Source organism: Heterodontus francisci, chromosome 29, assembly GCF_036365525.1.
Source record: "Heterodontus francisci isolate sHetFra1 chromosome 29, sHetFra1.hap1, whole genome shotgun sequence".
NCBI classification, from domain to species: Eukaryota; Metazoa; Chordata; class Chondrichthyes; order Heterodontiformes; family Heterodontidae; genus Heterodontus; species Heterodontus francisci.
Genome location: NC_090399.1, coordinates 2,717,609 through 2,738,384, shown reverse-complemented (window position 1 = coordinate 2,738,384; position 20,776 = coordinate 2,717,609). Strand labels below are relative to the sequence as shown.

Genomic DNA, 20,776 nt, shown 5'->3' with positions numbered 1-20,776 from the left:
CATGAGATTTCCCTGGCAGATAAAATAAAGGAGAATCCTAAAAGATTCTATAAGTATATTAAGAGTAAAAGGGTAGCTAGGGAGAGAGTAGGTCCCCTTAAGGATCAGTGTGGCAATCTGTGTGTGGAGCCATAGGAAATTGGTGAGGTCTTAAATGAATACTTCTCGTCTGTATTTACTGTGGAGAAGGTCATGAAAGCTAGTGAGTTCAAGAGAGGGAACAGCGATATCCTGGAGCATATCAACATTACAAAGGAGGAGGTGTTGGAGGTTTTGAAGCGCATTAAGGTGAATAAATCCCCAGGGCCTGACCAGGTGTATCCTTGGATGCTGTGGGAAGCAAGGGAGGAGATTGCTGGGGCCCTGGCAGAGATTTTTGTATCATTGTTAGCCATGGGTGAGGTTCCGGAAGACTGGAGGATAGCTAATGTTGTGCCTTTATTTAAGAAGGGCAGCAGGGATAAGCCAGGGAACTACAGGCCAGTGAGCCTTACATCAGTGGTGGGAAAATTATTGGAAGGGATTCTGAGAGACAGGATTTATATGCATTTGGAAAGGCATGGTCTGATTAGGGATAGTCAGCATGGCTTTGTGCGTGGGAAATCATGTCTCACCAATTTGAGTTTTTTGAGGAGGTGACCAAGAGGATTGACGAGGGCAGGGTGATGGACGTTGCCTACATGGACTTTAGCAAGGCCTTTGACAAGGTCCCGCATGGTAGGCTGGTCCAGAAGGTTCGAACACATGGGATCCAAGGTGAGCTAGCAAATTGGATACAAAATTGGCTTGGTGAAAGGAGGCAGAGGGTGGTAGTGGAGGGTTGTTTTCCAGATTGGAGGCCGGTGACCAGTGGTGTGCCGCAGGGACGGGTGCTGGGCCCTCTGTTGTTTGTCATATATATTAATGACTTGGATGTAAATGTAGGGGGCATGATTAGTAAGTTTGCAGATGACACCAAAATTGGTGGTATAGTGGACAGTGAAGAAGGTAGTCTAAGGTTACTACAGGATATAGATCAACTGGAAAAGTGGGCAAGGGATTGGCAAATGGAATTTAACGCAGACAAGTGCGAAGTGATGTACTTTGGGAAGTTAAACCAGTGAATGGCAGGGCCCTGGGGAGTGTTGTTGAGCAGAGACACCCTGGGGTGCAAGTACATAGTTCCCTGAAAGTGGCAACACAGGTAGACAGGGTGGTGAAGAAGGCATATGGCATGCTTGCCTTCATCGGCCGAGGCATTGAGTATAAGAGTAGGGACGTCATGTTACAGTTGTACATAACGTTGGTTAGGCCGCATTTGGAGTACTGTGTGCTGTTCTGGTCGCCGCACTACAGGAAAGATGTGATTAAGCTCGAGAGGGTGCGGAAGAGATTCACAAGGATGTTGCCTGGTTTGGAGGGCTTGAGTTATCAAGAGAGATTGGATAGGCTGGGTCTGTTTTCCCTGGAGCGAAGGAGGCTGAGAGGGGACATGATAGAGGTATATAAAATTATGAGAGGCATAAATAGGGTAGATAGCCAGAGTCTGTTTCCCATGGCAGGGGTGACTAAAACTAGAGGGCATAGATTTAAGGTGAGATGGAGGAGGTTTAAAGGGGATCACAGGGGTAAATCTTTCACACAAAGAATAGTGGGTATCTGGAATGAGCTGCCTGAGGAGGTGGTGGAGGCAGGAACAGTATCAACATTTAAGAGGCATCTAGACAGGTACTTGAATGAGCAAGGTATAGAGGGATATGGAATTAATGCAGGCAGGTAGGATTAGTATAGATAGGCATTATGGTCGGCATGGACACGGTGGGCCGAAGGGCCTGTTTCTATGCTGTACGACTCTATGTCCAGGTCAGTGTATCTCCACTTCAGGATCATTTCTGTACCTACAGGTCACACACAGACCAAGTCTACATTCACACCCAGTGCAATCCTGGTACAGACCGGGTCAGTGTACCTCTGCTGTAGCCACCCACTGACTGAACCTGGTCCAATAATCAGTGTAACTCACTTTAACTCCATTTCTCTTGGTCTCTGTCCTGCCTGGAGATTTGCTGGTTCAGCCGTTGAGACCCTGAACCCTGCACTGTGAGCAGGAACAGACCCTCGCCACCAACAACAGATTCAGATTTAATGTCTTTAGTAAAAGGGACAAACAAAATACAAACACGCACCAGGGAGATGGTGATATGATTTTAAACATCTCCACTTATTTAAACATCAGGCTATTTACTCCCTTTCCAACAGGTGCTGTGTGACTCTGAATGTTTATCAGTCACTTTCTCCCCATTTATATTTCAGACACACATCCCAGTATCAAAGCTCAATGTCTACACTGTGACTGCAGAGTGACCAGGAGTGACTGTAACCTGCAGTCTGGAACTCTGACTATCAGACATTGAGACGGGGCTCTGCTCTGTCCATCCAAATACCCACACTGAGCTACAACAGCCCAGATCAGGAGCAAGGATGTGGGAGCAGGAATCTCACAGACTCTGCTGGGCTCCAACCCCAGATGGACTGTGGGACCTCAGGATGTGCCTTTAGAATTGACAAAAAGAATAATGTGTAGATTTGGGCCATGTCCTGTTACAGACAGAAATAGATAACAATTGTGTTGGGGAATATGTTACCGCCCTGACAGTCTGACACAGTCCCCTCCTCACTTACAGACAGACTGTGTTTCAGACTAGACTTGTGGAAATGCTGATGTTTTAAATATTGACAGGGCCCCACAGATGTTAAACACTCTGCACAGGCCAGAACCTGAACTTCACAAGATAGAAACTGGTAAATTTCTCAGGATCTGAAGTCTCTCACCTGCAAATATCATCTTCTCCTTCCGCTCTGAAAAAGATGAAAATAACATTACGGCACTGTCATATAATAAAGTGTAAATATTGAGCATAAATGGATCACTGAACTAGGTGACATAATGATTGCTATTTACAGTATGTGAATAGTTTATGTTGTCACCAGTCCTAAGGAAGAACACTGACTGGTTCTGGAAGAGCTTTGGCAGTTATTACAGGAGGTGGTGGTGGGGGGTGGGGCGGTTAAATTTTAACCCTCGCAAGGCGCTGTTGGCACGACAGCATGTAACCTTACTGGGAGTCTTCATCTCAGCAACTAGATAGAAGCTTGATGAGTTAGAAGTATAGTTTATTCAAAGACTCCCTTCACCTGTTTCCAAATGGCCTTGAGATCATTTCTCAGCCTTGCTGGCTCTCAGAGGACATTCATTTCCAGGTTTGGTGAACTAGTGATTAATAATTCCATAAGTTTTAAGGTACTTGTGGATAAGGATAAGAGTAGTCCTCGGGTGAAGGTGCTAAATTGGGGGAAGGCTAATTATAACAATATTAGGCAGGAACTGAAGAATTTAGATTGGGGGCGGCTGTTTGAGGGTAAATCTATATCTGACATGTGGGAGTCTTTCAAACGTCAGTTGATTAGAATCCAGGACCAGCATGTTCCTGTGAGGAAGAAGGATAAGTTTGGCAAGTTTCGGGAACCTTGGATAATGCGGGATATTGTGAGCCTCGTCAAAAAGAAAAAGGAAGCATTTGTAAGGGCTGGAAGGCTAGGAACAGATGAAGCACTTGAGGAATATAAGGACAGTAGGAAGAAACTTAAGCAAGGAGTCAGGAGGGCTAAAAGGGGTCATGAAAAGTCATTGGCAAACAGGATTAAGGAAAATCCCAAGGCTTTTTATACATATATAAAGAGCAAGAGGGTAACTAGGGAAAGGGTTGGCCCGCTCAAGGACAGAGAAGGGAATCTATGTGTGGAGCCAGAGGAAATGGGCGAGGTACTAAATGAGTACTTTGCATCAGTATTCACCAAAGAGAAGGACTTGGTGGATGATGAGCCTAAGAAAGGGAGTGTAGATAGTCTCAGTCATCTCATTATCAAAAAGGAGGAGGTGTTGGGTGTCTTGCAAAGCATTAAGGTAGATAAGTCCCCAGGGCCTGATGGGATCTACCCCAGAATACTGAGGGAGGCAAGGGAAGAAATTGCTGGGGCCTTGACAGAAATCTTTGCATCCTCATTGGCTACAGGTGAGGTCCCAGAGGACTGGAGAATAGCCAATGTTGTTCCTTTGTTTAAGAAGGGTAGCAAGGATAATCCAGGAAATTATAGGCCGGTGAGCCTTACATCAGTGGTAGAGAAATTATTAGAGAGGATTATTCGGGACAGGCTTTACTCCCATTTGGAAACGAACGAACCTATTAGCGAGAGGCAGCATGGTTTTGTGAAGGGGAGGTCATGTCTCACTAATTTGGTTGAGTTTTTTGAGGAAGTGACAAAGATGATTGATGAAGGAAGGGCAGTGGATGTTGTCTATATGGACTTCAGTAAAGCCTTTGACAAGGTCCCTCATGGCAGACTGGTACAAAAGGTGAAGTCACACGGGATCAGAGGTGAGCTGGCAAGATGGATACAGAACTGGCTCTGTCATAGAAGACAGAGGGTAGCAGTGGAAGGGTGCTTTTCTGAATGGAGGGATGTGACTAGTGGTGTTCCGCAGGGATCAGTGCTGGGACCTTTGCTATTTGTAGTATATATAATTGATTTGGAGGAAAATGTAGCTGGTCTGATTAGTAAGTTTGCGGACGACACAAAGGTTGGTGGAGTTGCGGATAGTGATGAGGATTGTCAGAGGATACAGCAGGATATAGATCGGTTAGAGACTTGGGCGGAGAAATGGCAGATGGAGTTTAATCCGGACAAATGTGAGGTAATGCATTTTGGAAGATCTAATGCAGGTGGGAAGTATACAACTGTACAGAACTTTAGTTAGGCCACACTTAGAATATTGCGTGCAATTCTGGTCACCACACTACCAGAAGGACATGGAGGTTTTGGAGAGGGTACTGAAGAGGTTTACCAGGATGTTGCCTGGTCTGGAGGGCATTAGCTAGGAGGAGAGGTTGGATAAACTTGGATTGTTTTCACTGGAACGATGGAGGTGGAGGGGCGACATGATAGAGGTTTACAAAGTTATGAGCGGCATGGACAGAGTGGATAGTCAGAAGCTTTTTCCCAGGGTGGAAGAGTCAGTTACTAGGGGACATAGGTTTAAGGTGAGAGGGGCAAAGTTTAGAGGGGATGTGCGAGGCAAGTTCTTTACACAGAGGGTGGTGAGTGCCTGGAACTTGCTGCCGGGGGAGGTGGTGGAAGCAGGTACGATAATGACATTTAAGAGGCATCTTGACAAATACATGAATAGGATGGGAATATAGGGATACGGTCCCCGGAAGTGCAGAAGGTTTTAGTTTCGGCAGGCATCAAGATCGGCGCAGGCTTGGAGGGCCGAATGGCCTGTTACTGTGCTGTACTGTTCTTTGGTCTAGTGAAACCTCTGTACAAACTGTTAAAGGGAAAGGTGGATGATGTGCAGTTCAGCTGGACCCCAGAGCACACTGAGGCTCTATGGGTTGCCTTGCAAATGATTTGTCGGCAGCCCCAGACCCGAGGAAGCCATTTCACTTTGAAGAGGGAGCAACTGACCAGAGTCTGTCTGCCATATTCAGTCAAGATATACAGAGAAGACCACAATCTCCCCACACACTGCTTAACTTGTTAGTGAAACTTGAAGACACACTGATCTCCTAGGCCAATCTGAGCCACTGGACACTGCTGGAACATCATTTGGACATCGTGTCTAAGAATAGTACACTACTACCTCAGTTGATGCAGTATACAGGGGAACCGCATGAATTTCCACTCCCACTAAACTTTCAGAGTTATAGAGTCGTACAGCATAGAAACAGGCCCTTCAGCCCACCGCTTCCATGCCGACCATAATGCCTATCCATACTAATCCCACCTGCCTGCATTAATTCCATATCCTCTATGCCTTGCTCATTCAAGTACCAGATGCCTCTTAAATGTTGATACTGTTCCTGCCTCCACCACCTCCTCAGGCAGCTCATTCCAGATACCCACTATTCTTTGTGTGAAAAATCTCCAACCGATCTATATCCTGCTGTATCCTCTGACAATCCTCATCACTAACCGCAACTCCACCAACCTTTGTGTCGTCCGCAAACTTACTTATCAGACCAGCTACATTTTCCTCCAAATCAATTATATATACTACAAATAGCAAAGGTCCCAGCACTGATCCCTGCGGAACACCACTAGTCACAGCCCTCCATTCAGAAAAGCACCCTTCCACTGCTCCCCTCTGTTTTCTATGACAGAGCCAGTTCTGTATCCATCTTGCCAGCTCACCTCTGATCCCATGTGACTTCACCTTTTGTACCAGTCTGCCATGAGGGACCTTGACAAAGGCTTTACTGAAGTAATGGCAGTATGTATGTAACTGTGTGAGATGTTCTGCAGGTGAGGAATGTCTTGCCAGGCCCCAACCTGCCAAGAATGAGGCACATCAATTTTGTCATGAACATTGATTTTTTAACTGTTGTTGCAGCAACGAAATGACTTGTTAAACAGATCAACCATAGCTGGAAAAAAATATTTACATACTGTTATCACTGACCACTCCAGTCAAAGCACCCAATCAAAATACAGGATTCTGATTGTGGTGGGAGAAACACACTGTTTATTCAATCCCGTCCCTCCACAGATCGCCTAAACATATCATTTTAAACTTTCCTTATTAAAGAAAGACCCAGCCAAATTGTACCATCTATTAACCCCCGAATGAGGCTAACCAAACCAGGTGTCTTTAAATCAACAAATTAACTGTTTAATTTAAAAAAAACTTATTTCTTAAACACTATGAAGATATAAACAACATTTAAAATGGAAAAAATTACAGTCCTTGCAAATTTACAATACAACGTTGCTTGAAGTCCTCACAGCCATCCTATGGGGATAAAAGGTTCTTCCACTGTCGAACAGTCCGCAGTCTAATTCCAGCAGTAAGTGATGCTTTCCTTCCTTCAGCGAATTTCAAAAATTAATGACTTGCAAACAATTTTTAAAATGAATCAATTTGGCTTTAGAATTTTTGAGGGATAAAAGATGGTCAAAGTATAACTTCCCTTCCTTCAGTTTAAATGATCAAGAGATCGCTGTTTCAACAACTTTTTTTTTAGAATTTTGAGAGATAATAATTATACAGACTAAATTCTCTTCCTTCAGTTTAAATGACTGAGAGCTCCTATTTCAGGTGCTAACACCAGCTGTCAGTCTGTGTTCAGTGTTCCAACAAACTGTCTCCCACTAAAAAACCAGTTCAAAATTGCCTCCCAGGTGCCAGGTACAGGGATGTCTCGGTTCGAGTCTGCAGGATTCTTAAGGGGGAGGGGGAGCAGCCAGAGGTCATGGTACATATCGGTACCAATGACATAGCTAGGAAAAGGGATGAGGACCTGAAAAGCGAATATAGGGAGTGAGGTTGGAAGCTGAAAGGCAGGACGAGCAGAGTAGTAATCTCAGGATTGATACCGGTGCCACGTGCTAGTGAGGCTAGAAACAGGGAGCGAGTGCAGCTGAACACGTGGCTACAGAACTGGTGAAGGAGGGAGGGCTTCAGATATGTGGATCATTGGGATACCTTCTGGGGAAGGTGGGACCTGTACAAGAAGGACGGGTTGCATCTGAACTGGAGGGGCACCAAAATCCTGGGCGGGAGGTTTGCTAGAGCTCTTCGGGAGGGTTTAAACTAGTTTGGCAGGGGGATGGGAACCGGAGCTATGGATCAGTGGATGGGGTAGCTGTTGAACAGGCAGATACTGAGTGCAGAAAGTCTGTGAGAAAGGTTAGACAATTGACATGAGAAAGTTGCAGCCAGTATGATGGGTTGAAGTGTGTCTATTTTAACGCAAGAAGTGTCAGGAATAAGGGTGATGAACTTAGAGCATGGATCAGTACTTGGAGCTACGATGTTGTGGCCATTACGGAGACGTGGATATCACAGGGGCAGGAATGGATGTTGGATGTTCCGGGGTTTAGATGTTTCAAAAGGAATAGGGAGGGAGGTAAAAGAGGTGGGGGAGGATCATTGCTAATCAGGGATAGTATCACAGCTGCAGAAAGGGAAGTCGTCGAGGGGGGTTTGTCCACTGAGTCAGTATGGGTGGAAGTCAGAAACAGGAAAGGAGCAGTCACTTTATTGGGAGTTTTCTATAGACCCCAATAGCAACAGAGACATGGAGGAACAGATTGGGAGGCAGATTTTTGGAAAGGTGCAGAAGTAACAGGGTTGTTGTCATGGGTGACTTCAACTTCCCTAATATTGATTGGAAACGCCTTAGTGCAAATAGTTTGGATGGAGCAGTTTTTGTCAGGTGTGTCCAGGAAGGTTTCCTGACTCAATATGTAGATAGGCCGACTAGAGGGGAGGCTATGTTGGACTTGGTGCTTGGCAACGAACCAGGCCAGGTGGCAGGTCTCTCGGTGGGAGAGCATTTCGGTGATAGTGATCACAACTCCCTGACCTTTACTATAGTCATGGATAGGGATAGGAGCAGACGGGATGGGAAAATATTGAATTGGGGGAGGGGGAATTACAATGCTATTAGGCAGGAACTGGGGAGCACAAACTGGGAACAGATGTTCTCAGGGAAATGCACAACAGAAATGTGGAGGTTGTTTAGGGAGCACTTGCTGTGACTGCTGGATAGGTTTGTCCCGATGAGGCAAGGAAGGGATGGTAGGGTGAAGGAACCTTGGATGACGAGAGATGTGGAACAGCTAGTCAAGAGGAAGAAGGAAGCTTACTTAAGGTTGAGGAAGCAAGGATCAGACAGGGCTCTAGAGGGTTACAAGGTAGCCAGGAAGGAACTGAAGAATGGACTTAGGAGAGCTAGAAGGGGACATGAAAAAGTCTTGGCGGGTAGGATTAAGGAAAATCCCAAGGCGTTCTACACTTATGTGAGGAACAAGAGGATGGCCAGAGTGAGGGTTGGGCCGATCAGGGATAGTGGATAGTGCCTGGAGTCGGAGGAGGTAGGGGAGGTCCTAAATGAATACTTTGCTTCAGTATTCACTAGTGAGAGGGACCTGATCGTTTGTGAGGACAGCGTGGAACAGGCTGATATGCTCGAACAGGTTGAGGTTAAGAGGGAGGATGTGCTGGAAATTTTGAATGATATGAGGACAGATAAGTCCCCGGAGCCAGACGGGATATACCCAAGGATATTACGGGAAGCGAGGGAAGAGATTGCTGCGCCTTTGGCGATGACCTTTGCGTCTTCACTGTCCACTGGAGTAGTACTGGATGATTAGAGGGTGGCAAATGTTGTTCCCTTGTTCAAGAAAGGGAATAGGGATAACCCTGGGAATTATAGACCAGTCAGTCTTACTGGGCAGATTATTGGAGAGGATTCTGAGAGACAGGATTTATGATGATTTGGAAAAGCATGGTTTGATTAGAGACAGTCAGCATGGCTTTGTGAGGGGCAGGTCATGCCTCACAAGCCTTATTGAATTCTTTGAAGATGTGACAAAACACATTGATGAAGGAAGAGCAGTGGATGTGGTGTATATGCATTTTAGCAAGGTGTTTGATAAGGTTCCCCATGGTAGGCTCATTCAGAAAGTGAGGAGGCATGGCATACAGGGAAAGTTGGCTGTCTGGATACAAAATTGGCTGGCCCATAGAAGACAGAGGGTGGTAGTAGATGGAAAGTATTCAGCATGGAGCTCGGTGACCAGTGGTGTTCCGCAGGGATCTGTTCTGGGACCTCTGCTCTTTGTGATTTTTATAAATGACTTGGATGAGGAAGTGGAAAGCTGGGTTAGCAAGTTTGCCGATGACACGAAGGTTGCTGGAGTTGTGGATAGTGTGGAAGGCTGTTGTAGGTTGCAACGGGACACTGACAGGATGCAGAGCTGGGCTGAGAAGTGGCAGATGGAGTTCAACCTGGAAAAGTGTGAAGTGATTCATTTTGGAAGGTCGAATTTGAATGCAGAATACAGGCTTAAAGACAGGATTCTTGGTAGTGTGGAGGAACAGAGGGATCTTGGGGTCCATGTCCATAGATCGTTCAAAGTTGCCACCCAAGTTGATAAGGTTGTTAAGAAGGCATGTGGTGTGTTGGCTTTCATTAACAGGGGGATTGAGTTTAAGAGCCGCGAGGTTATGCTGCAGCTCTATAAGACCCTGTGTTCAGTTCTGGTCACCTCATTATCGGAAGGATGTGGAAGCTTTCGAGAGGGTGCAGAGGAGATTTACCAGGATACTGCCTGGACTGGAGGGCATGTCTTACGAAGAAAGATTGAGGGAGCTCGGGCTTTTCTCATTGGAGCGAAGAATGATGAGAGGTGACTTGATAGAGGGGTACAAGATGATGAGAGGCATAGATAGAGTGGATAGCCAGAGACTTTTTCCCAGGGTGGAAAGGGCTATCACCAGGGGGCATAATTTTAAGGTGATTGGAGGAAGGTTTCGGGGAGATGTCAGAGGTAGGTTCTTTACACAGAGAGTGGTGGGTGCGTGGAATGCGCTGCCAGTGGTGGTAGTAGAAGCAGATACATTAGGGACATTTAAGCGACTCTTGGATAGGTACATGGATGATAGTAGAATGAAGGGTAGGTAGTTAGTTTGATCCTAGAGTAGGTTAAAGGTTCGGCACAACATCGTGGGCCGAAGGGCCTGTACTGTGCTGTACTGTTCTATGTTCTAAAATTGAATTGTAACAAATGTATCACGCGATGCTCAGTCCAAGTGGCTGTTTCCAAGGTAACGAGAATGCACCCTTTGAATCGCAGTCTCTGAATGGATGTTGCCAGGTAACCAGGATGCATTCCCTGAAGCTGGTTGATTTTCTCTCCAAGTGGGTTTATCCAACGGCAACCAAAAAATGCATTTTCTATAACTCCTGAGGCTTGCTCGTTCTTAAAACAGTACTGATCCTTTGCAAGTCTTAAAGGCAAACCGCATATTCCCTGGAGAAAAAAAAACTACAGGAACATGACAATACTAACTGACATCGAAGGCGAGGAAGTGCATTCCAGGCCCTGCTAAGGAGGATACAATCCACAAGGGCCATGACAGGTTAGACCAGCTGGTCACATGGCTACCTGGCTGTTCCAGGGTTTTCTTTTGAACTGGCCACAGAGCATTTGAAGGTAGAAAGTCTGTTTGCTCCTGGACTGAGAAGATCTCTCTCCCGTCTACTCCCATCCCTTTCTCACAAGCCTCTGAATCCACTGAAGACACATGAACCCCAAGAGAGAAAAGAGTCTTACAGCAAACAAGCTTTAAGAAGAATACTGGACCCCAACGAAAAGCAAGATCTACCTACAATCAAGGACTCTCCAGTGAGCTCTAAGAACTGTAACAACAATTCTTCAGATATTGCCTCAGACATTTCCACTTTATTTTTCTTCTGCTCTTTTTTGTCTCTATTTGCATGTAGGTATCGCATATGCATGCTTGCATGGGGTGCATCGTGTATCCGTAGGCACTAACCAAATTGGAGTTTAAGTTCAAGTTTAATAAATTTCAACTTTTCTTCTTTAAACCTAAGAAAGCCTGTTTGTGCTGGTTTCTTTGCCTTCTAATTGGAAAGCGGTAAACAAGAATTTACCAAGGGGGAGCTAAAAACATGGTGTGTTTAAAATTAAACCCTCAGAGTCAGAGTCATACAGCACAGAAATAGGCCCTTCGGTCCATCGTGTCTGTGCCGGCCATCAAGCACCTATCTATTCTAATCCCATTTTCCAGCACTTGGCCCTTGGCCTTGTATGCTATGGTGTTTCAAGTGCTCATCTCAATATTTCTTAACTATTGTGAGGGTTCCTGCCTCTACCACCCCTTCAGACAGTGTGCTCCAGATTCCAACCACCCTCCGGATGAAAATTCTTTTCTTCAAATTCCCTCTAAACCTCCTGCCCCTTACCTTAAATCTATGCCCCCCTGGTTATTGACCCCTCCGCTAAGGGAAAAAGTTTCTTCCTATCTAACCTATTAATGCCCCTCATAATTTTGTACACCTCAATCATGTTCCCCCTCAGCCTTCTCTGCTCGAAGGAAAATAAGCCTAGCCTATCCAGTCGCTCTTCATAGCTGAAATGCTCCAGCGCAGGCAACATCCTGCTGAATCTCCTCTGCACCCTTTCCAGTGCAATCACATCCTTCCTATAAAGTGGGGCAACTGGAACTGTACACAGTACTCCAGCTGTGGCCTAACCAGCGTTTTATACAGTTCCATCATAACCTCCCTGCTCGTATATTCTATACCTCGGCTAATAAAGGAAAGTATCCCATATGCCTTCCTAACCACCTTAATAACCTGTGCTGCTGCCTTCAGTGATCTATGGACAAGTACACCAAGGTCCCTCTGACCCTCTGTACTTCCTAGGGTCCTACCATCCATTGTATATTCCCTTGTCTTGTTAGTCCTCCCAAAATGCATCACCTCACACTTCTCAGGATTAAATTCCATTTGCCTCTGCTCTGTCCATCTTACCAGCCCATCTATATCGTCCTGTAATCTAAGGTTTTTTCTCCTCACTATTTACGACACCACCAATTTTCATATCATCTGCGAACTTACTGATCATACCTCCTATATTCACGTCTAAATCATTAATATACACTACAAACAGCAAGGGTCCCAGCACCGATCCCTGCATTACAGCACTAGTCACAGGCTTCCAATCGCAAAAACATCCTCGACCATCACCCTCTGCCTCCTGCCACTAAGCCAATTTTGGATCCAATTTGTCAAATTGCTCTGGATCCCATGGGCTCTTACCTTCTTGACCAGTCTCCCATGCAGGACCTTATCAAAAGCCTTACTGAAGTCCATGCAGACTACATCAACTGCTTTACCCTCATCTACACATCTATTCACCGCCTCGAAAAATTCAATCAAGTTCGTTAGAGACGATCTCCCACTGACAAAGCCATGCTGACTATCCTGGATTAATCCCTGCCTTTCCAAGTGGAGATTAATCCTATCCCTCAGAATTTGTTCCGATCATTTCCCTACCACTGATGTTGGACTCACTGGCCTAGAATTACGTAGTTTATCCCTGCTACCCTTCTTGAATAATGATACCATATTCTCTGTCCTCCAGTCCACTGGCACCTCTCCTGTGGCCAGAGAGTATGTGAAAATTTTTGTCAGAGCCCAGCAATCTCCTCCCTTGCCTCACATAGCAGCCTGGGATACATCTCAGCTGGGCCTGGGGATTTATCTACTTTTAAGCCTGCTAAAACCACTAATACCTCCTCCCTTTCGATGCTAATTTGTTTGAGTGTATCACAATCTCCCTTCCTGATCTCTACACTTACATCGTCTTTTTCCATGTGGGAACACAGATGAAAAGTAATCATTTAAAATCTCACCTACATCCTCCGGCTCCACACACTGATTGCCACTTTGGTCCCTAATGGGCTCTACTTTCCCTGGTTATCCTCTTGCCCTTAACATACTTATAAAATGCCTTGAGATTTTCCTTTATCTTGCCCGTCAGTGTTTTTTCACGCCCCCCTCTTCGCTCTCCTAATTACTATTTTTAGGTACACCCCTACACTTTCAATACTGCTCTAGGGCCTCCGCTGTCTTCAGTCCTCTGAATCTGCTATAAGCGTCCTTTTTCTTCCTTATCCAATCCTCTATATTCCTTGACATCTAGGGTTCCCGGGACTTATTGGTCCTGCCCTTCACCTTTACAGGAACATGTTGGCCATGAGCTCTCACCATTTCCTTTTTGAATGACTCCCACTGATCTGATGTAGACTTTCCTAATGCACCCAGTCCACTTTGGCCAGATCTTGTTTTATCATATTGGAATTGCCCTTCCCCCACAATTTATTAAACTTAGACTCTAATTTGGCTAATGTCTATGGATACATAACGCGCCCATACTAGCATGCATACACAATACGCACATGAAAATAGAGCAGAAAAGAGCCGAAGAAAAGTTAAGTGGAAAGGTTTGAGGCAATATCTGAAGAGTTGTTGTTACGGTTCTTAGAACTCATTGTAGAGTCCTTGATTGTCGGTAAATCTTGGGGCCCAATATTCTTCTTAAAGCTTGTTCGTTGTAGGAGACTTTTCTCTCTTGGGGTTCATGTGTCTTCATTGGATTCAGAGGCTTGTGAGAAAGAGATGGGAGCAGACAGGAGAGATCTTCTCAGTCCAGGAGCAAACAGACTTCTGCCTTCAAACTCTCTGTGGCCAGTTCAAAAGAAAACCTTGGAACAGCAAGGTAGTCATGTGACCAGCTGGTCTAACTAGTCCTGGCCCTTGTAGATTGTATCCTCCTTAGCAGGCCCTGGAATGCGCTTCCTCACCTTCGATGTCTGTGAGTATGTAAATATTTTTTTCCAGCCACGGCTGATCTGTTTAACAATTCATTTCCTCACTCCAACAATTAAAAATCAATGTTCATGACAAAATTGATGTGCCTCATTCTTGGCAGGTGGGGGCCTACCATGACAGGACTGTCATTCCAGGTGGACAGTGATCAAGGGTCACACATCACTGGGAAGATTTACATAGAATTACAAACATGGATGGGAATTTCACATAAATGGCATGTGAGCTACCACCTGCAATCCTCAGGGTGGTAAAAAGGGGTGATCGGACCTTGAAAAATGTGGATTATGAAATTTGGTGGGAGGTTAACATTCCACTCGACCAGACTGTGAAAAGCAGACTAATGTGGACAGCTGGACATTTGCTGTTACTCAGCACGACAGCATTATTAAATGGGGATGGTAAACAATGCCTGGCTAAAACAATTGGTGGTCTACATTAACGCAACTAACAAATTGCTGGCCAAAAAATGAGTAAACCAAAGAAATAGATGAAAAAGTATTTTGATGAGAAGGTGTGAGTGTACAAGTATTAGACTGGTGACATATTACAGTACAGTGCATATGAACATACAATATAGGAGCAGAAGTAGGCCTTTAAATCAGATCATGGCTGATCTACCCATGATGATTTTTGATTCCCTTGCCTAACAAGAATCTATCTACCTTCACCTTAAAAATATTCAATGACCCCCACCTCCACCACCTTCTGAGGCAGAGAATTCCAAAGTTGCACAACCCTCTGAGGTAAAAATTTCTCCTCATCTCTGCCCTAAAAGGGCAACCCCTAATTTTAAAATAGTGTCCCCTAGTTCTGGACTCACCCCCTCCACATTCACCTTGTCAAGACTGTTCAGGATCTTATATACTTCAATCAAGTCTCCCCTCACTCTTCTAAACTCCAGTGAAAACAAGCCCAGTCTGTCCAACCTTTCCTCATAAGACAACCTGCTCACTCCAGGTATCAATCCAGTAAACTTCCTCTGAACTGCCTCCAACGCATTAACATCCTTCCTTAAATAAGGAGACTAAAATTGCACACAATATTTGCGATGTGGTCTCACCAATGCCCTGAATAACGGAAGCATAACATCCTTACTTTTATTTTCAATTCCTCTCACAATAAATGGTTGCATTCCATGAGCCTTCTTTATTACTTGCTGTACCTGCATACTAAGTTTTTGTGCCTCATGCACTAGAACACCTAGATCCCTCTGCACCTCGGAATTCTGCAGTCGTTCTCCATTTAAGTAATACTCTGCTTTTTTATTCTTCCTGCCAAAGTGAACAACTTCACATTTTCCCACATTATACTCCATGTGCCAGATTTTTACCCACTCACTCAACCTATCTATACTGGTCTGCAACCTCCTTATGTCTTCTTTACAACATACTTTCCTGCCTATCTTTGTGCCATCTGCAAAGTTAGCTACCATGCTATCACTCCCCTCATCGAAGTCATTGATATAAATTGTAAAAAGTTGAAGCCCCAGCACAGACCACTGCAGGACTTCACTCATCACATCCTGCCAATCAAAAAGGGACCCATTTATACATACTCTCTGTTTTCTGCCAGCCAGCCAATCTTCTATCCATGTTAATATGTTACCTCCTACACCATGAGCTCCATTTGCACAGTAACCTTTTATGTGGCACCTTGTCAAATGCCTTCTGGAAATCCAAGTACAGTACGTCAACGGGCTCCCCTTTATCCACAGCACATGTTACTCCTTCAAAGAACTCCAATAAATTGGTTAAACATGATTTCCCTTTCACAAAACTATGTCGACTATTCTGATTGCCTTGGGTTTTTCTAAGTGCCCAGCTATAGCCTCCTCTAACATCTTCCCCATGACACATATCAACTAACTGACCTATAGTTACCAGTTTTCTGCCTTTCCCGCTTCTTGATTAGAGGGGTTATATTTGTTACTTTCCAGTCTGACAGAACCTTTCCGGAATCACGCGAATTTTGAAAAATTAACATCAATGCATCTACTACCTCATTCGCCACCTCGTTTACAACCCTAGGATGAAGCCCCTCAGGACCTGGGGACTTGTCAGTCCCCAGCTCCATCAGTTTGCTCAGTAACACTTCCCTGGTGATAGTAATTTCACCAAGTTCCTCTCTTCCTTCCACCTCCTATTCTACAGCTGTTACTGGAATGATTTTTGTATCCTCAATAGTAAAGTCAGAAGCAAAATATTTGTTCATTTCATCTTCCATTTCCTTATTATGTACCATTAATTCCCCATTCTCACTCTCTAGCGGACCAACACTCATTTTACTTACTCTTTTCCTTTTAAATACCTGTCGACACTCTTGCTATCTGTGTTTACATTTCTAGCTTGCTTCCTCTCATACTCTAAGTTATTTCTCCTGATGAACCTTTTAGTCATTCTCTGCCATTCTTTATATTCTGACCAATCATCTTTGTGCAATTATATGCTTTTTCCTTAAATTTGACACTTTCCTTAACTTCTTTAGCTAACCAGGGATGATGGGTCCTCCCCTTAGAATTTTTCTTTATAGTAGGAATATACTTATTCTGAAGTATCCCCTTAAATGTCTGCCACTGCTTCTCTATTGATCTATCTCCTAGCCTCGTAACCCAGCTCACTTCAGCTAGCTCAGCTTTCATGTCCACATAGTTGCCCTTATTTAAGTTTAAAATACTGGTCTTCTCTCTCTTTCAAACTGGATGTAAAATACAACCGTATTGTCGTTGCTGCTGCCTAGAGATGCCTTTACTCTGAGGCCATTAGTTAATCCTGTCACATTACACAATACCAAGTCTAATAAAGCCTGCTCTCTAGTTGGTTCCAGAATGTGCTGCTCTAAGAAACTATCTCAAAAGCATTCTCTGAACTCCTCATCCAGGCTACTATTGCCAATCTGATTTTCCAGTTTATATGTAGATTAAATTCACCCATGATTATTGCAGTCCCTTTATCACAAGCACCTAATATTTCTTCTTGTATACTTCGTCCTAATTTGTGGTTACTGTTCGGGGGCCTGTAGACCACTCTCACTAATGACTTCTTTCCCCTTCTATTTCTCATCTCCACCCAAACTGATTCTACATCCTGATCTCCTGAACCAAGATCATCTCTAATTATTGCACCAATACCATCCTTGATTAAGAGTGCTAGCCCTCCAACTTTACCTAGCTTCCTATTCTTCTTGAATGTTACATACTCCTCAATATTCTGGACCCAATTCTCGTCATCCTGCAGCCACATCTCTGGAATGGCTATCAGATCATATTTATTTACTTCAATGTGAGCTATCAGTTCATATGTTTTGTTATGATACAGAGCCTTTAGTTTTGTCTTTTTGTTCTCTTTGTAACATCTTGTTTTACAGATGAATGCGTGGCTAAGGAGATGGTGCAGGAGGGAGGGCTTTAGTTTACTGGATCAATGGGTCTGTTTCTGGCAAAGGTGGGACCTGTACAAGTTGGAAGGGTTGCACCTGAACCAGAACGGGACCAACATCCTTGCTGGGAGGTATGCTAGTGCTGTTGTGGGGGGGGGGTTAAACTAATTTTTCAGAGGGATGGGATGCAGAGTGGAGGTACATTAGGGAGTGATTCACTGTCAAATATAGAAGAGAAACTGAGTCAGTCTGGAAGGCAGAGCAAATATAGACCTGTTAAAGGCACAAATGAAAAAATGCAAGGCTGGATTGCATCTATTTTAATGCAAGGAGTCTTACTAGTAAGGCAAATGAATTGAGGGTATTGATTAGCACATGGGATTATGATCTAATTGCTATTACAGAGATCTGGTTGAGGGAGGAGCAGAACTGGCAGCTCAATATTCCAGGGTATAAAATCTTCAGGCATGACAGGGGAGGAGATAAAAGAGGAGGTGGCATTGCACTGTTGATCAAGGAGTCCATTACTGCAGTAAGGAGGGATGATATCTTGGAAGGTTCCTCAAATGAGACCATATGGGCAGAACGTAAAAACAAAAAGGGGGCAGTCACTTGGCTGGGCGTGTACTACAGGCCTCCAAACAGTCAGGGAGAGAAAGAGGAGCAGATATGTAGGAAAATCTCAGAGAGGTGTTAAAAAATAGGGTAATAATAGTAGGGGATTTCAACTTCCCCAATATCAACTGGGATAGTATTAGTGTAAAAGGCTTAAAGGGGGCATAATTCTTAAAATGCATCCAGGAGAGCTTTTTGAGCGAGTACGGAGAAAGTCCTACAAGGGGCAGTACTGGATCTAATCCTAGGGAATGAAGCTGGACAAGTGGTAGAAGTGTCAGTGGGGGAGCATTTCGGGGATAGTGACCATAGCTCTGTAAGACTTAACGTAGTTATGGAAAACAACAAAGAAGGACCGAAGGTCCTGAATTGGGGGAAGGCCGATTTCAAAACAATAAAACAGGATCTGGCCAAAGTGGACTGGGAGCTGCTACTTATAGGAAAGTACGCATCAGACCAGTGGGAGTCATTCAAAGAGGAAATAGCGAGAGTTCAGAGCCAACGCGTACCCTTTAAGGTGAAGGGTAGGAACAAGGCCAGGGAACACTGGATGTCAAGGGATATAGAGGATTGGATCAGGAAAAAAAAAAGGAGGCTTATGGCAGATTAGGAGTGCTGAAAACAGCAGAGGCACCAGGGGAGTATAGAAAGTGTAGGGGGGGTACTTAAAAAAGTAATTAGGAGAGCGAACAGGGGACATGAAAAAACACCGATGGGTAAGATACAGGAAAATCCTACAGTATTTTATAAGTATATTAAGGGCAAGAGGATAACCAGGGAAAGAGTGGGGTCCATTAGGGACCAAAGTGTCAATCTGTGTGAGGAGCCGGAGGACATAGGTGAAGTTTTAAATTATTACTTTTCATCTGTGTTCATTATGGAAAAGGACGATGTAGGCGTAGAGATCAGGGAGGGGCATTGTGATATACTTGAACAAATTAGTATTGAAAGGGAGGAAGTATTAGCTGTTTTAACAGGCTTAAAAGTGGATAAATCCCCAAGCGCAGATGAGATGTATGCCAGGCTGTTATGTGAGGCAAGGAAGGAGCAGGGGCTCTGACACAAATTTTCAAATCCTCTCTGGCCACAGGAGAGGTACCAGTGGACTGGAGGATCGCGAATGTGGTACCATTATTCAAGAAGGGTAGCAGGGATAAACCAGGTAATTAGAGGCCAGTGAGTCGTAACATCAGTGGTAGGGAAACTACTGGAAAAATTCTGAGGGACAGGATTAATCTCCACCTGGAGAGGCAGGGAATAATCAGGGATAGTCAGCATGGCTTGGTCAGGGGGAGTTCATGTCTAACTAACTTGGTTGAATTTTTCGAGGTGGTGTCTCGATGTGTAGATGAGGGTAAAGCAGTTGATGTAGCCTACATGGACTTCAGTAAGGCTTTTGATAAGGTCCCGCATGGGAGATTGGTCAAGAAGGTTGTGATATACTTGAAGAAATTGCCCATGGGATCCAGGGCAATTTGGCAAATTGGATCCAAAATTGACTTAGTGGCAGGAAACAGAGGGTGATGGTCAAGTGTTGTTTCTGCGAGTGGAAGCCTGTGATGCAGGGATCGGTGCTAGGACCCTTGCTGTTTGTAGTGTACATTAATGAATTAGACGTGAATATAGGAGGTATGATCGGTAAGTTCGCAGATGACATGAAAAATGGTGGTGTTGTAAATAGTGAGGAGGAAAACCTTAGATTACAGGACGATATAGATGGGCTGGTAAGATGGGAGGGGCAGTGGCAAATAGAATTTAATCCTGAGAAGTGTGAGGTGATGCATTTTGGGAGGACTAGCAAGGCAAGGGAATATACAATGGATGGTAGGACACTAGGAAGTATAGAAGCTCAGAAGGACCTTGGTGTACCTGTCCATAGATCACTGAAGGCAGCAGCACAGGTAGATAAGGTGGTTAGCAAGGCATATGGGATACTTGCCTTTATTAGCTGAGGCATAGAATATAAGAGCGGGGAGATTATGATGGAGCTGCATAAAACACTAGTTAGGCCACAGCTGGAGTACTGTGTACAGTCCTGGCTCCACACTATAGGAAGGATGTGATTGCAGAGGAGATTCACTGGGATGTTGCCTGGATTGGAGCATTTCACTATGAAGAGAGACTGAAAAGGCTAGAGTTGTTTTCCTTAGAGCAGAGAAGGCTGAAGAGGGACATGATTGAGGTATACAAAATTATGAGGGGCATAGATAGATTAAATAGGAAGAACGACTTTTTCCCTTAGCAGAGTGGTCAATTACCAGTGGGCATAGATTTAAGGTAAAGGGCAAGAGGTTTAGAGGGGATTTGAAGAAAAAAAGTTTCACCCAGAGGGTGGTTGGAATCTGGAATGCACTGCCTGAAGGGGTGGTAGAGGCAGGAACCCTCACAACATTTAAGAAGTATTTAGATGAGCACTTGAAACGCCATAGCATACAAGGCTATGGGCCAAGTGCTGGAAAATGTGATTAGAATAGTTAGGTGCTTGATGGCCGTCACAGACACGATGGGCCAAAGGGCCTGTTTCTGTGTTGTATAACTCT

General features: G+C 44.5%; 1 protein-coding gene across 1 annotated transcript in view; it reads right to left on the bottom strand.

Annotated features, from left to right (window-relative positions):
- The window catches only part of LOC137345906 (butyrophilin subfamily 1 member A1-like), a 182,272-nt gene that overhangs the window by 2,692 nt on the left and 158,804 nt on the right, over positions 1-20,776 (bottom strand). Inside the window, exon 7 of the mRNA XM_068009149.1 lies at positions 2,812-2,838. Within this exon, the coding sequence (XP_067865250.1) occupies positions 2,812-2,838 (27 nt within the window). The remainder of the gene's footprint in view (positions 1-2,811; positions 2,839-20,776) is intronic.